The sequence below is a fragment of the Mastigoproctus giganteus genome, chromosome 14 (assembly GCF_048544385.1).
Source record: "Mastigoproctus giganteus isolate SK-2022 chromosome 14, ASM4854438v1, whole genome shotgun sequence".
Taxonomy (NCBI): Eukaryota; Metazoa; Arthropoda; class Arachnida; order Uropygi; family Thelyphonidae; genus Mastigoproctus; species Mastigoproctus giganteus.
The window spans coordinates 3322172-3337131 of NC_143588.1; the positions used below are offsets into that span (position 1 = coordinate 3322172).

The window sequence follows — 14960 nt, forward strand, 5'->3', positions numbered from 1 at the left end:
TGCGCAGGACTAGATCTTGTAGAAAACATTTTTATTATCAGAGTCGTGAAATTAAAACCTTATGTTCTTCTAAACTTATTCAACAGGTGCCTTCAGGAAGCAACTTTCCAGAAATTTGGAAGGTCGCTCTAGTTAAGTTGATCAGAAAGCCGGATAAGCCTTCTGGAGTGGCTAGATTGTACAGGCTGGTTGCTCCGCTGGCTAATTTGGGTAAATTGCTAGAGTGACTAATGGCCATTAGATTGAATACTCTACTAGTAGAACAGGATCTGCTTTCACGGAGTCAGTATGGTTTCTGTCCTGGATTTTCCTGCGAGGATGCTCGTGTGGCGCCTCCTTAGCCAGGTGGGAAGGAGCAACACTGCGTAGCACACGCTTCTTGATTGGACCGGGGTTCGAGCCCGTGACCACCAAATACGGAGAATGCGGAAAGGTCAGGGAATGACCACGCATATCCCGGAGCAATATGACCTTAGTTGCTAATGCTCCTAAAAAAAAAAAAAAAAAAAAAAAAAATGCTCTTGTGGACTTTCTCTTCAGTTCAAAATTCAGTACATAAATATACCCTGGCCGTTTTCATCAACTTCGAGGGCACCTTCGACTCACTTTGGTAGGAGAGCGTCCTGGAGCGTCTGCGATCGGCTAGGTGCTCCAGCCACCTTTACTTTTTAATCTGTAATTACTTTGCCAATAGAACCATAATAGTCAAGGCTAAACATAGCCAAGTATCAAGATTAGTATCTAGAGGGTGCCTACAGGGCTCTATATTGGGTCCTTTAACATGGTGCTGCAGCAGTGGCTCTCCTGATCTTTTGATAACATTAAAATAATAGCATATGCAGACAATCTCACCATCTTAACTGGTAACTCTAGGGCCGATTTTGAAACTACCACAAATTTTGTTCTTCGGGATCTCTACGATTGGACTGTGACCAATAAGCTGAAAATCAGCTTGTCAAAAATAAAGATGATGATTCTTGGATCAAAGTTGGATATCTCTCGTCCTCCGTTGGTCAAGATCAACAACATTCATCTCTCCATAGTTAAAGAGAACAAGGTTCTAGGAGTGGTAATTGATTCCAGTCTCAATTTTATTTCTCACTTGACAAACTTATCATCTAAAATATGTAGATTTACTTGTGCAATTGTTAGGGTGTCCCATGTTGAATGAGGGCTCTCTCTCTCCAAAAAAACTTTAAGGATCTATTACAATGCAGTTTTCCTCCCTCTGGTCATGTATGCTGAGCCGTAGCCTGTGGTTTCACAGGCTACGGCTCAAACACTTCAAAGCAAAACTCGCCTCCTTGCAGAGAACCATCTTACTATGTATAGTTAAGGCATGCAGGACAGTCTCGACTCATGCTCTGCAAGTACTAGCCGGAACATTACCTTTAGACTTGCAAGTTACTTATAGAGGATTTTTATACAGACTGAAAAACCAGATTGAGACCGAATTTCTTGGAATAACCATCAACCTTCAAGATGATACTAAAAGAGAAAGGAGACTGTGGAACAGGTCAGTTAACATCTGGCAGTCTCGATGGGATACAGCTCCCATTGGTGCAACAATGAAAAAATTTATACCACGTTTCATTTCTCCTTGATAAATGTGTTTGATTGTGGTTCTGCATGGACATATTCACGTCCTAACTGTTGACAGGACATTGATCGATGAACCAGAGTCTTTTTAGGTTCAATTTGTCACAAACAGACCTTTGTTCGTGTGGATCACCAGAAAGTTGGGATCACATCTTGTATCATTGCTCCCTGTATGACGATCTCAGACTTCCTCTTCATGCACTTACTAATTTTCAACCAGGACAGGAGTCGTCTCTGCTTCAAAGCTCAGAGCCATATCTGATTCTTCAGGCTTTCGCTCAAGGCATATTTCTTCGAAGGCATTCAGTGTCGACAGATCTCAACAGGATGCAGCACAATGGTCCTGCTGATGCATAACTGGTTAGATCTCCTTTAATAATATATAAACTCAAATCCTCAAGAAGTGAAATTTTTCCTTGGCCTGCAGACAAAATTAAGTGCTTTCTTTTTTTTTTTTTTTTTTTTTAAGCAGCGTCACTATTTTCTTTCTTTGTTTTTTGTTTACCAATTTATTTCTTTTATTTTTTATTTTTTAGCAGCACCACTACCTTCTTCCATTTTACTTATTTTTATTTTATTTATTATTATTATTATTTATTTATTTATTATTTATTTTTTGTATTATTTTTATCATACATATTTTATTTTCTTCTGCTTCATTTATTATTTCATTTTTATTCATTTCGTTTCCATATCCAGCACCATGGGTGATTTTTTTTTTTTTTTTTTTTTTTTTTTACCGCTCTCTGGAATGGGCCCCCAGAGGATCCTGGCCTACCTTCTGTCAACATCAGGTGGGTCAGAGTCTCTCTTGAGACAGTACGTACTTTACATGGACTGGCCCACCTTCCCCTGGTGTGGACGAGTACCCAGCATCATCTGTCCAGGTGACTGATGCTTCTGGGTAGCCAAGTGGCTGCCCAACACATATAATACACACAGACCTATGTCATACACATCTGGCCCATTTGTAGTGATACTGTTCTTCACAGAAATACGAGGCGGAGTTGAACAAACGTTCTAGGAGCCGTCCTTTACATATACACATGTCTACCTGTCAGTCCCTTATATAGACTACTGGCAAATAATACACAAAATTATTCACACCCAGTGGCAAGATTCATGGCATAGGTGGACTACCAATAAATTACATCAGATAAAGCCTGTAATTCAACTGTGGCAGTCTAGTCTGCGTAGGAATTGTAAAGTGGAAGCTGTTCTTGCACGAACTTGCACAGGACACAGTCATCTGACAATTCGTATTTTCTGAGGGCTGATGACCCTCCTATGTACGAGTCTTGTGACACGGTTTTATGTATTAGACACATTTTAACTGATTGTCTAGATTTTTAACAATACTTGTTTTACCGCTTTTAACCATCTGACTGAGCCTCATACACTCAATCAGATTTTATCCAACAATGACATGGTGTCAGCTGTTTTTACTTTTTTACAACTTATTAATTCATATACGTATATATAAAATAAAGCATACATCTTTATAATATATACTGCCTTTTATACCTATATGCATTCTTAACTTTTTGACTAGATGACTTTTTCAAGGCGCCTCCGTAGCCAGGTGGGAAGGAGCAGCAGTGCATAGCACACGCTTCTTGATTAGACCGGGGTTCGAGCCCATCACCACCAAATACGGAGGATGCGGAAAGGTCAGGAATGACCACCACATATATCTAGTGCAATATGGCCTTAGTTGCTAATGCTCCTAAAAAAAAAACCAAATAACTTTTTCAAAGTTAGCAGATTCTATTTTTACCTTGCCTTGGCACATAATGGCCATCATTGCTAATGCGGCAGAAAAATCTTATACCAAACCAAAATCTTAATTTTTCTATATCAGAAAAATCATACTGTAATTTTTACAATAGTCTGTGAACAGTGCATTTTACTACCAGCAGCAACATATAGTATTGTAGATGTCCCTGCCGGCAGAGACGTGTACTATTAGATATCAGAAATTCAGCAAGCGTTAGCCCCAGTGTTTATGGATTTGAGATTTTACTTGCTATTTAAATTTAATTTATTGTATTGATGAAATAGGTTAAACAGTGTATCTGTTGTAGAGTTGATCTGAATATGTGCACTCTTTTATGCTGATAGGATAATTTTTATTTACTCTTTCTTTTTTAATATTTTTAGTAATTGACCAATGATTTAATATATACCCCTTCTTACCTTCCCATTTTTATATAGGTTGCTGTTTTGTTACTTTTTTTACAAGGAAGGCTGCCCTTGAGGCACAGAATGCTCTTCATAACATCAAAACTTTGTCAGGAGTAAGTAAGAATTGATATTATTGAATAATGACTATTGATTAGTAATTTTAATTATTCTTTTGTAAGAGTGTTGTAAATGGCAAAAAGCAGGAATTTTACTCATTTGTACAAGCACACAAAAAAATGTGTATAGTCTAATCCTGAGTGTTTATTCAGCATGTTTATCAGGATGATCTACTTTGTGTGTCTGAATGTACATTTTAAAATTCATTATGTAGTCATTGAATTGTGTCATTTTTGAGACTCTGGATACCAAGTGATTATCAGTGACCAAGGGATTCAGAGGCGATCTTTATAGAGCATGTAAACTTAATAGATTCTTTGTTTTATTCTGAATACAGTTTTCCTTATTTCTTTTTGCATGTCGTAGTCGTTTTGTACTGTAAGAATTAGGCAAGCCCAGAAAGGAAATTCATCTTTCCATTTCTTTTTTAACAGCACTAATCCAGCTAGCCCCAACTGCTTGGTTAGTTTATTATTATTAGCTATGTGGTGCAAGGAAGCCTGAGGCTTATGCTGCACCAGCCAAAAAAAATTCCTGAGTTACCCTGAGAGAGAGAGAGAGAGAGAGAGAGAGTAGAAAGAGAAGAATGATGATATCCAGCTCAGGACACCCTGGGTTTGCCAAGCCCATATTCACCAGATGTGAGCCCCTGACACTGCTACTGACTCCCTGTGTTGGAGGCCAGAAATCTGTGCAGAAAATCTACCCTTAGAGCTAAAAGGAGTCAATGGATCTCTACTTTTCAACCAGTGAAGCCTCTAGGCACCATTGGTGAAAAAGGGTTTTCAATCAGGAGACTTTCTTGTTGAAACTGTGACACACAAAAGTGGTATCTGCTTAAATTTTCATCCATTTCATGGCATTCCGAAGTCACCTGCATACCTTCTTTCAGGATCAAATGCTGCTATTGATTTTTCCATCTGTTCTCCAGTATTATTTCCAAGCATTGATTGGTCAGTGTTGGATGACCTCTACAGCAGTGACCATTAGTTTGTTGAATCTAACAACTATATCATAAATGGCACCTCCGTAGCCAGGTGGGCAGGAGCAGCAGTGTGTAGCACACACTTCTTGATTAGACCCGGTTTTAAGCCCGTGACCACCAAATACGGAGGATGCAGAAAGGTCAGGGAATGACCACTGCATATCTCGGAGCAATATGGCCTTAGTTGCTAATGCTCCTAAAAACCAAATAACAATCATTATTATAAATGAAAGCTGAACAAAATGGAAATTTTGTTCAGCTTTCAAGAGAAGCTTGAAAGCTGAACAAAGAGAGGCTTAAGTTCTGCAAATTGCAGTGGCTGGAGACTAGGCACCTGCGCGGTGATCTGATTGAGGTCTATAAGGCCTTGAATGGGTTGAGCACACTGAATTCTGATGGGATCCTTCCACTTGTTCAGATTACGAACCTACGGGGACATAAATTCAAATTAAGAAAGGACAGATGTAGAATAGATGTGCGGAAATTTGCCTTTAGCCAGTGGGTGGTTAATTGCTGGAACAAACTTCCATCTGTCGTTGTGGAAGTTGATAGGTTAAATAAATTTAAGGAGGAACTGGACAGGCATTTGGAGGGAATGGTGTGATTTTTTTTTTTTTTGGCTGATGCTGCATAAGCTCCTACACTTGCTTTCTTGCATCACGTGCCACTACTACTATTTTCCTAAGCAGACTGGAACAAATACTTCAAAGGGAGTCATTTCAATGTGTTGAAGGAAGAAATAGTGCAAGAATTGTAAGAACAAAATACATTCAATTAGGAGACCTAATTGAATATATGATCTTGCAAAAAAGAAGAATAACAAAAAAAAAAGACAGAACTAATAACCAACTCAGAATATTATACTTACCTTCGGTAGACAAACCTTACCAGCAACAATAAAAGCAGGTTGGCTTACATTATATTCATCCCTGTATCCCAAATCCAACAAGTTGCTATAAGCGTAAAAAATTTGCCACTCACAAGCATATCAGAGAGACTAGTTTGTTCTGTGTTTGTTTTATGGTCCACTTGTGTATTTCTAAGGACCATACACAAATGAACTATATACTGCTCACTCACACTTTGCACAAAGTGTAAAGGCCTTCATCCAGCATCCCTCCAAAGTTATGGAAAGTAGGTAAGAAAATTCAAAATTACTAGATTGAATTTAAAATTATGTATCACAAGGCAAGAAAACCACTCCTCCTTGACACTCCAAAATGTAGTTTTGTAGATTTCAAACATGAAATGACAGCAGTACACATAGAGAGCTAACTCTTCTTTCAAAAATATCATTTTCAGAGTGGGCAAGAACACTATTAACAAATTCCCACCAGCATCTGCCTCTTTTCAGTGGATGGGTCACATCATGTTAGTAATAGCCAAACCAATCCAATGCTCTTCCAGGAGATCAAAAAGTTAAGAAAGAAAAAAAATTGAATTCTGTTAAAGCAAAAGAAACCCAGCAAAAGAAAATAGAAACGTTTTCCTTTTTAATACAGCCACTGAAGAAGAGCTGTTTGAGATATATGAAGATGACATAGATACAGGCTGCCCTATCTTTTCTACAAAAGATAAATGTAAATGTGATGGACATAAGTAAACAGTTTATGTTAATCACTTTTACACCCATTCTTCACCTGAAAATCAAAATAATGAATCATATCCTGCAGTGGAATTGTAGAGAAGGAAAATTTTTATGAACTGATCACCTATTGTAATCTTACAGGTATAGGTTGTTTGCCAGAAACCAACTTGACTACCGATGTATCTCCTTCAATAAAAAATAGTAATCTCTGCAGATGAGACAGATTCAAAAAACACAACTTAGTAGAATTATCATTTTAGTAGAATTTAGAATTCTCTCCAAATATATATCTTTTCATACTTGCTAGAGGTTGCTGTGACGTACATTGTTCTCATTATCATATTCACTCTTGTATCTATGTATACAGGGTGTTCCAAAAAGGTGTAATCCATTTTAAATGTTTGTAACAAATGTAATTTTAATGATAGAAACACAAAACATGCACTAAATGTGAGAAAAACAGTTGAAGTTTTTTCTGAAATTCAACATATGCACCACTTGTCACACACGAACAAAAAGGTGTAACCAATTTTAAATGAGCAATACAAACATGTTGAAGAAAATGGAACAAGATGAATGTTTAATGACACGGATTTGTTTCACAGACAAGTGCACATTTCCTGTTTTGGGAAAGGTGAATAAGCAAAATGTCAGAATTTGGGGGGACTGAAAACCCACACTGCGTGCACGAATATCAGCGAGATAGCCCAGAGGTGAATGTGTGGTGTGGCATCATGGTTGATTGTGTTATTGGACCCTTTTTCTTTCAAGAAGCGACTGTGAGAGCGGATAATTACCAGGAAATGCTTGAGCTTTATGTGTATCCTCAATTGGATGAACTGCCAAATGGGGTTATTTTCCAACAGGATGGAGTGCCGCCACATTGGGCTTTGAGTGTGAGGAGGTCTCTTGATGACAAGTTTCCTGGCCGTTGGATTGGGCGTGATGGTCCCATTGTGTGGCCAACACGTTCACCAGATTTATCCCCTTGTGATTTCTTCTTATAGGGATTCATCAAAGACACAGTCTACAAGACCCCTGTTGCAGACATCGCAGACTTAAAGTGCAGGATTACAAATGCAATTACCATGATTAAGCGTGACATCCTTGAAAAAACATGGGATGAACTTTATTACCGATTAGATATTGTTCATGTGACAAGTGGTTCACATGTTGAATGTCAGTAAAAACTTCAACTGTTTTTCTCACATTTAGCACAGGTTTTGTGTTTCTATCATTAAAATTACATTTGTTACAAACATTTAAAATTGGTTACACCTTTTTGGGACACCCTGTATATTCACCAAATCGTGTGCTATGATTTGGTCAGATGTATTGTCAGGAGTATTATTAATAAAATGGGTGAATTTGAACCCTTGGTTAAGACAACTAATGCTGACATAACAGGACTAGCAGAGGTGTGGTGCCACCCAGAAATTGGTGATGACGAGTTCCACTATGGTATGTATAATGTATTTAGGAAAGATAGGGAGGATAGGAGGGATAGTAGGATAATGATTCTTATCAAAAGCAGCCTGAGTGTGAAAAGAGCTTTTGCTGAATCAGAAGTTATGTCTGATAGGAAAAAATCTGTGTGGTGTGAGATTATTATTAATAGTAGTGAAATATGATGCAAGAGAGCAAGCTTATAAAGCATCAGCTTTATAAGCTTGCCAAAAAAAAAAAAAAAAAAAAAAATCACCTTCTACACTCACATTACCTGTCCATCCCCTACAATAATTTGTTTAGTTCTAATTTATTCAAATTACCCACACCCACAACAACAGATGGAAATTTGTTTGGGGTAAGAATCTTAAGGTCATCTTCATAGATGATTTTTTGGTCATTCCGCACCAGTGGGGCAATAATTGCTGTGAACAGGGGTGGATATCCAGAGAGGATACCCACCCCTGTGGTACTCCAGCAGTAATGGTCCTCCAATAGCCTCTTCCTCCAGTGTCAAGTTGCAACAATCTCTTGCTAAAGGAGAGCAAATAGATAGCACAGAATGTCTCCCTTGATGTTATAGTATGATTGTAAAAGCCACAAAAGAGAAGAGACATTCACAGCATCAAACGCAGCATCAGTATGTATATAAGTTATGGCAAGTTCATGATTACTCTCGAACACTGCTAGTATGGCATTTGTGGTGGTGAGGAGGTTTATAGTTGTCGATCGCTGTGCGAGAGCGTAGTGAATGTGGAGTGGCTTATATGCGAGTATTTGTTAGGTGAGAACTGGTAGCAGCACGTTTTCCAATAACTTCAAAAGTGTTGAGGCTTTAGAGATTGGCCGGTAATGTTTAATTAGTGATGGGTTGCAGATTTTGGGTATAGGCCTGATGGTATAGCTGTTTTACTCAACTGGAAAGGAGCCGGTCTTCAGGATGTCATTGTAGATAACAAACATAACAAACAAGATAACATATAACAAAAATCAGTGGTTAGATAATAAAAGGGCTGAGGCACTTCACAATGAATTGGGAAACATTATCAGCTCCAGCAACAGCAGTGAGAGCCATTGAGTTGATGGCTTTTATAAGTTGAGGTGAAGTGAAATTATAGCTGCTAAGGATATCCAGATAAGACATGATCTGGCATGTCAAGTTTTGGGGACAGCACACTTGATGGGTGAAATCTCATAATGTGGTCCATCCATTGGTCAGGATCAACTAGAATTTGGTTGCTAAGGCACATGACGATAGGGAATTTCCACCATATGAAGCTGAGCATTGAAGAAATTAGCAATCACTGATGATTTTTGTCTGTTGAAATGGCCCATGCTTTTGAGTATGAAATTCGATCACCAACATCATTTGTCTCCTTCCAAATTTTGAGCAGTTGTTGTTCCAGTTGAAAAGCTGCATTGAGGGCCTTGTTCCACACACCTTTGAGTGGGGAGTGATTTTAACCTTCTTGGAGGCAGAAAAGTTTGCAACAGTATTAATCCAGTTCATAAGAATGGCTGTTGCAAGTGTCATCTCACACCCTTCGAGGACTTGCCAAGGAATGAGTGTAGCAGCCAAAAGGCATTTTTCAGTATTTAGAAAATTTGGGCTGATGATTGTGGATGTTTTTTTCCTCTTATAAACAGATTCACATGACTTAAGAACAGTCTCTTTGCATGGGCAGTAAAATTTGCAAAACAAGAGGGTCATGATCAGAGTTAAAGGATGTTTCAGGCTGGTCACACAATGTGCATTGTGTGGATGAGAACATAAGGTCAAACTGGTTAGTTCCTCTAGTGGGCATGTCATTGTGTCATTAAACCCAATGACAACAACAACATCATTACTTATGAAACAGATGACATCACAACGCTTAAAGTACAGGATACTGCACTACCTCGAATAAGCACGGTGCTTATTCGAGGTAGTGCAATATTAGGGCAACTTGTGAAGGCATTCACAATATGGGATATAACAAAAACAATTCCATTTCACCTACTTCAATGATTCTGTGCACTAACTTGTTCGATTGTTATAAAGAATTTCGGAACTAGGGGCTGTAAATTGAAATTACAGGGAAAGGGATTTAGACTAGAAGTGTGGATATTTTCTTTTAGCCAGTTTGTCATTGATTACTGGAACAGGTTGCCTGTGCATGTAATTGAGGCTGTTTGAAGAATACTTCAAGGGGAGGATGGTGCTTCAGTAAGTATTAGTTATTAGTATTAGCTACCTTGTTTTATGCAGATACCAACTCCATTTTGCCTGCTGGGTGATTGCAGTGGTCACCACCCACTTTGGGGATGACATTAAATGAACATGCAAGTGCAGTTATTTGAATCATTACTTGAAATGCCTAACCTTGCTTTGCTTAATACTAGCTCCCATACATACATTCCTTCGAGATCAGCTTCAGCTATCAATTCTTCCATATGTTTTTTTAGTATTATTTACGATTTGTCAGTGTTGGATGATCTATACAGCAATGACCATTACCCAGTAGTGTGTCTAATCCTGACAACAACTACATCAGAAATAGAAAGTTGAACAAAATGGAAATTTTTGAAAGCAGACCTGAACAAATGTCACTCATATTCTATTTGATATCAAACTCATTGATTGATACTCAACACTCTCATGATGTAACTAAATACAGCTCAACAGATGCTATCTGCAGTCAATGTTGATATACTGTAATCACATCTAGAAAAATTAAAGCATTTTCACAGAGTGCATAAATGCAAAAAAAAAAGAAGTTAAAAAAATATGTATAAAGTATGGAACCTGTTCTATAAACATTTTACAGTCAATAGCTTTATCAACTTATAGTTGAGATTTAGAGCAAAGCATATCACATAAGTAGATACTCAAGAAATATTTCATGAATTAAGTTTGCCTGCACTGTTACCAAAGATGCTGATACTCAATTGATTTGAAAAACAATTAAAGATCTTCAGTGGCAAAATAAGTAAATAAATATCGGTTTATTACTGACTCATCAAAGAAATTACACTGACAAGGAAAAGTGACCCACTCTGATGGCACATAGCCTGAGGGGCTTACATTAAAATTAACATAACTAAAACACTGGATTACAACAATTCAAAGGCTTACATACATAACAAGCTTACAGTTTTTGCATGTAAATGTAACACTAATAGATAAATGTCAATTTAAATTTAAATGTTAATAAAAAGTAACCATCAAAAGAAAACAGAAAAGTATAGTTGTCCCTGTACATGTTCCCCTTGACGTGGGCATTTATATGTGTGATACTGCTGGGCTTCCTGATTAGCCTAGGTTCCAGACTAACATCATAGGAATGTGGCGTGTTTGCTGTGTGCTGCGACCCATGAAAATTCTGAAAGGGGGGATCCTGGTGGCTGAGGGGGCCCAGCTCCAACACACTACTTTAGCCCCTGCTTCTACAAGACGGGTGATCCTGGATGGCTCGGCCAGGATCGATTGGCTAGTAGGTTTGCCTGCAAGGGTCAACCACGTCAATGCCATGCCCCTATGCTCATGTTCCGAGGGACAGGATTCAGTCTGGCAGCGGTGCAAGTATAGCATCTGGGTAGCCCTGGCATCCCGCTCCTGAGCACATTTATTGCTTGCCAGGTAGTGCGCATCCCATTTTGGTCTCTGTGGTGGGTGTGGAGCCCGGGCACTGAACAAAAAAATACAATTCATAAATTCTGATAAAGTTATTTCTTCTGGGGGTTCCAACCCTGTCCCTATCTGAAAATTTCACCATTGACCCAGATGTCACTTTTGCTAAAAGACAGGAAACTGAAGATATATCAGGTCCAACGCCTTGTTACCTGATAATTCACTCCACTAGTGAGAAGTCCTTAGGAAAAATGTCATCCTTCTTTATCCAGAAGGGTTGGCAGGCTCTCCTAAATCTGTCAAAAGGCTTTATTCAGGTGATATACTTGTACAGACCAGAAGTGATAAACATTCAGAACAGCACCTCTGAGCTACATCTATGGAGGAATGTTACCCCTCCCCATGATACTGAAGTCATCGCTGAATGGGATCTCACAGAAGTGTTTGAAGAGAAAATCTGTTCTGAATTAAAACCACAAGGAGTGACAGCTGTGAAACAAATATTCATGCATAGGAAGGAGAAATTTGTTCCAACCAGAAATATCATTCAACTGTTGGCATTCATGCCGAGCAGAAGTGCCTTAACTCTTTGTAGTGATATTAAAGAAGTATAGATAAGATAGGATTAATGGAATCATGTTTAACAGGTACTCACCGAGCTTAACATCATGGTTGCTTGATCACCAAAACAGCCTCTTCCACCCATATGGCTCAATACGCTCAATGTTGATGACTTCAGCATATTTTCTCAGTGATGCAATATGAGGGTTATTGAGAGACAACTGCAACAAGCCATTGACTGTCTAAACTCCTGGGCCACGGCCAATGGTTTCAGGCATGCTGAAATACCAACATGTGACTTCTCACTCAAGAATGCGGTGAAGTCTAATACACTGTTGCCTGTCTAACTTCAGCTCTATTCACAACACTGTGCAAAACATTGTGACTTCTTGTCAGTTTACACAAATCTCTTGAATTCAGAATCGTGTGGGATCTACTGCTGTTTTTCCAGATAATACTCTATCTGAGCAGTTCCCCTTGAATGCAGCATATGCACTGCAAAGTCGTATGCTATAGATCACATAAGAAATCTCAGATACGAGTGGTGTATTATATATACCAATTCTTTGAGTACACTACAGGCTTTACGAGCAGTGACACACACTAATCATCAAACTCTGTCCCGAATTCAGCAGATGATATATACTCTGTGAAGGTGTATTTGATATCTGCTTCTGCTGGATCCCCAGCCACATCAGGATTAGAAGAAAAAATTTAGTTGAAGATTATTTGTCAGGGCAGCTGATTTGGCTGCCCTGACGAATAATCTTGACCTGTCAATCCTCTGTACAGACTGCATGCAAGTAATCCGTAGAAAGTTACATTCTCAGTGGCAAGATTCGTGGCATCACCAGGTTACAAACAAAGTATATCAGATTAAGCCTGTGATTCATCGTTGGCAGTGTAGTCTGCACAGGGATTGTAAAGAGAAAGTTGTTCTTGCTCGGCTCTGCATAGGACACAGTCATCAGACACTCCTTTCTGCTGAGGGCTGATGACCCTTCTATGTGAGAGTAATGTGACACCGTTTTATCTGCGAATCATATGCTATCTGACTACCAATTTTAAAAAATTATCATTTTACCACTTTCAACCGTCTGACTGAGCCATATACACTGTCAGATTTTAACTGTAGACAATGTGTCAGCTGTTTTTTGATTTTTAAAATTAATAAACCTTTTTTCTTATATTTAAATGTAATTTTATACCTTTTTTGCATATTTATATTTTTACTCAATTTGACATAGTGACCTAATTAATCAGGTCACTGAAATATGAACGGTTATCTGTTATGTGACTTGGTTTTGGTGCATTGTAGCCGTAGTTGCTGATGTGCCATTAAAACTCACACCAACCAACTCACCAATCTATTTCATTATCACCACCAACTTCCCTCCTTATCCTCAGTCAGAATGGAGAGGATATATCATTTCTCAAACTTTAACACGTACATTTCAGAAAATATTGTCCTTGCAGCTGAAACTGCAATCCCAAAAACACCTACTTGGTTTTTGCCACTTCCAAAACCCTTGGTTCAATACACAGCAGAAAAAAAAGGCTTAAAACAAAGTTTGGGGGATATGAAAAAGATATCCTACCACATCTAGTCTCTCATTCTTTAACATACAGCCTTTATGTACACTTACCAAATCATGATATTATTATTAGTATAATTATCAATAAACCTGAGGCTTTTGCTGCACCAACCAAAAAAAAAAAAATTTCTGAGCGAGAGAGAGAGAGTGTCAGAAGTAGAAGGGAATAATCACCAAGAAAGAAAAGAATGATGATATCTGGCTCCGGACCCTGGATGTGCCAAGCCCATACTCACCAGATGTGAGCCCCTGGGGATATATTCATTTTCAGATCCAAAAGGAATTGTGGATTCACTGTGCATCCTGTGTTACCCAGTTGATCAGTACTAAGATGATATGGGACAAAATCAAAAAAATGAAGTGAAAGTATGCTTTGCACCTTTCATTGGGCCTGGAATATGAGATGTGCTATTGCAGACTCAACCATAGTACTGAATTCTTTTGGGAAAATCTTTTCTGATTCTCACCAACATCATCTTATTCTTCAGAATTTCTGTTCCCGAAACAGAAAAATGAGAAACAGGCACATAATTTCACATCAAAAGAATTTTACTCAAATAGTATACTATTTGACATTCAAGAGTTGAAAACCGCTCTAACCCTTATGAAGGTTGAATAATGACAATCATTATGATTGAGCACCTATCACCAAAATCTGTGGACCATGTGCCCTTCCTGTACAACAAAATATTCCTTGAAAAGCAGCTTCCAGATGCCCGATGCAGGGAAAACATTCTTGTCTTCACTAAGGCAGTAAAAAGGATTTCAGATTTCCAACAAACTACCATTCTATTGCTCTGCTAGTTGTTTGTTCAAAATCTTGGAGATAATGACCACCATTGTTTCATATGTTATTTAGAATTACATAATCTCTTCTCCAGTATTCAGTGTGATTTCTGATGGAAAAGTTTTATTTTAGACCATTTGATTACATTGGAAACATCTAACCGAAGTGTTTCCTAAAAAACGATGTCTATCGAAAAAGAGATAAAAAGGTGGGCAGAGATAGCCCCTTCGTCTTGGTCGAAGAGGTCACTTTCACATTTTTATTAAAAACTCTTTATTCTTTTGGAATTTCCAAGTTTATGTAGGATCACTCTCTCTTGACTTTTTTGCCTAGACCAGGGATTATCTCAAGGATCAGTTTTAAGTGTTATGCTTTTTGCCTTTTATAAAGTGAATTCCAAAATGTGAGGAGGAGAGATGGAGACAGAATAACTGACAGACAATATGAAGCAACCAACAAAATCCCTAATAGGGAAGCTGTACTGAGAA

At 38.3% G+C, this 14960-nt stretch overlaps 1 protein-coding gene across 2 annotated transcripts in view; it reads left to right on the top strand.

Annotated features, from left to right (window-relative positions):
* Window positions 1–14960, top strand: part of LOC150074953 (CUGBP Elav-like family member 1) — an 824767-nt gene that overhangs the window by 148658 nt on the left and 661149 nt on the right. For both annotated transcript variants that reach the window (XM_090388957.1, XM_090388958.1), the window contains exon 3: window positions 3814–3896. In XM_090388957.1, coding sequence (XP_090245083.1) covers window positions 3814–3896 — 83 coding nt within the window. The remainder of the gene's footprint in view (window positions 1–3813; window positions 3897–14960) is intronic.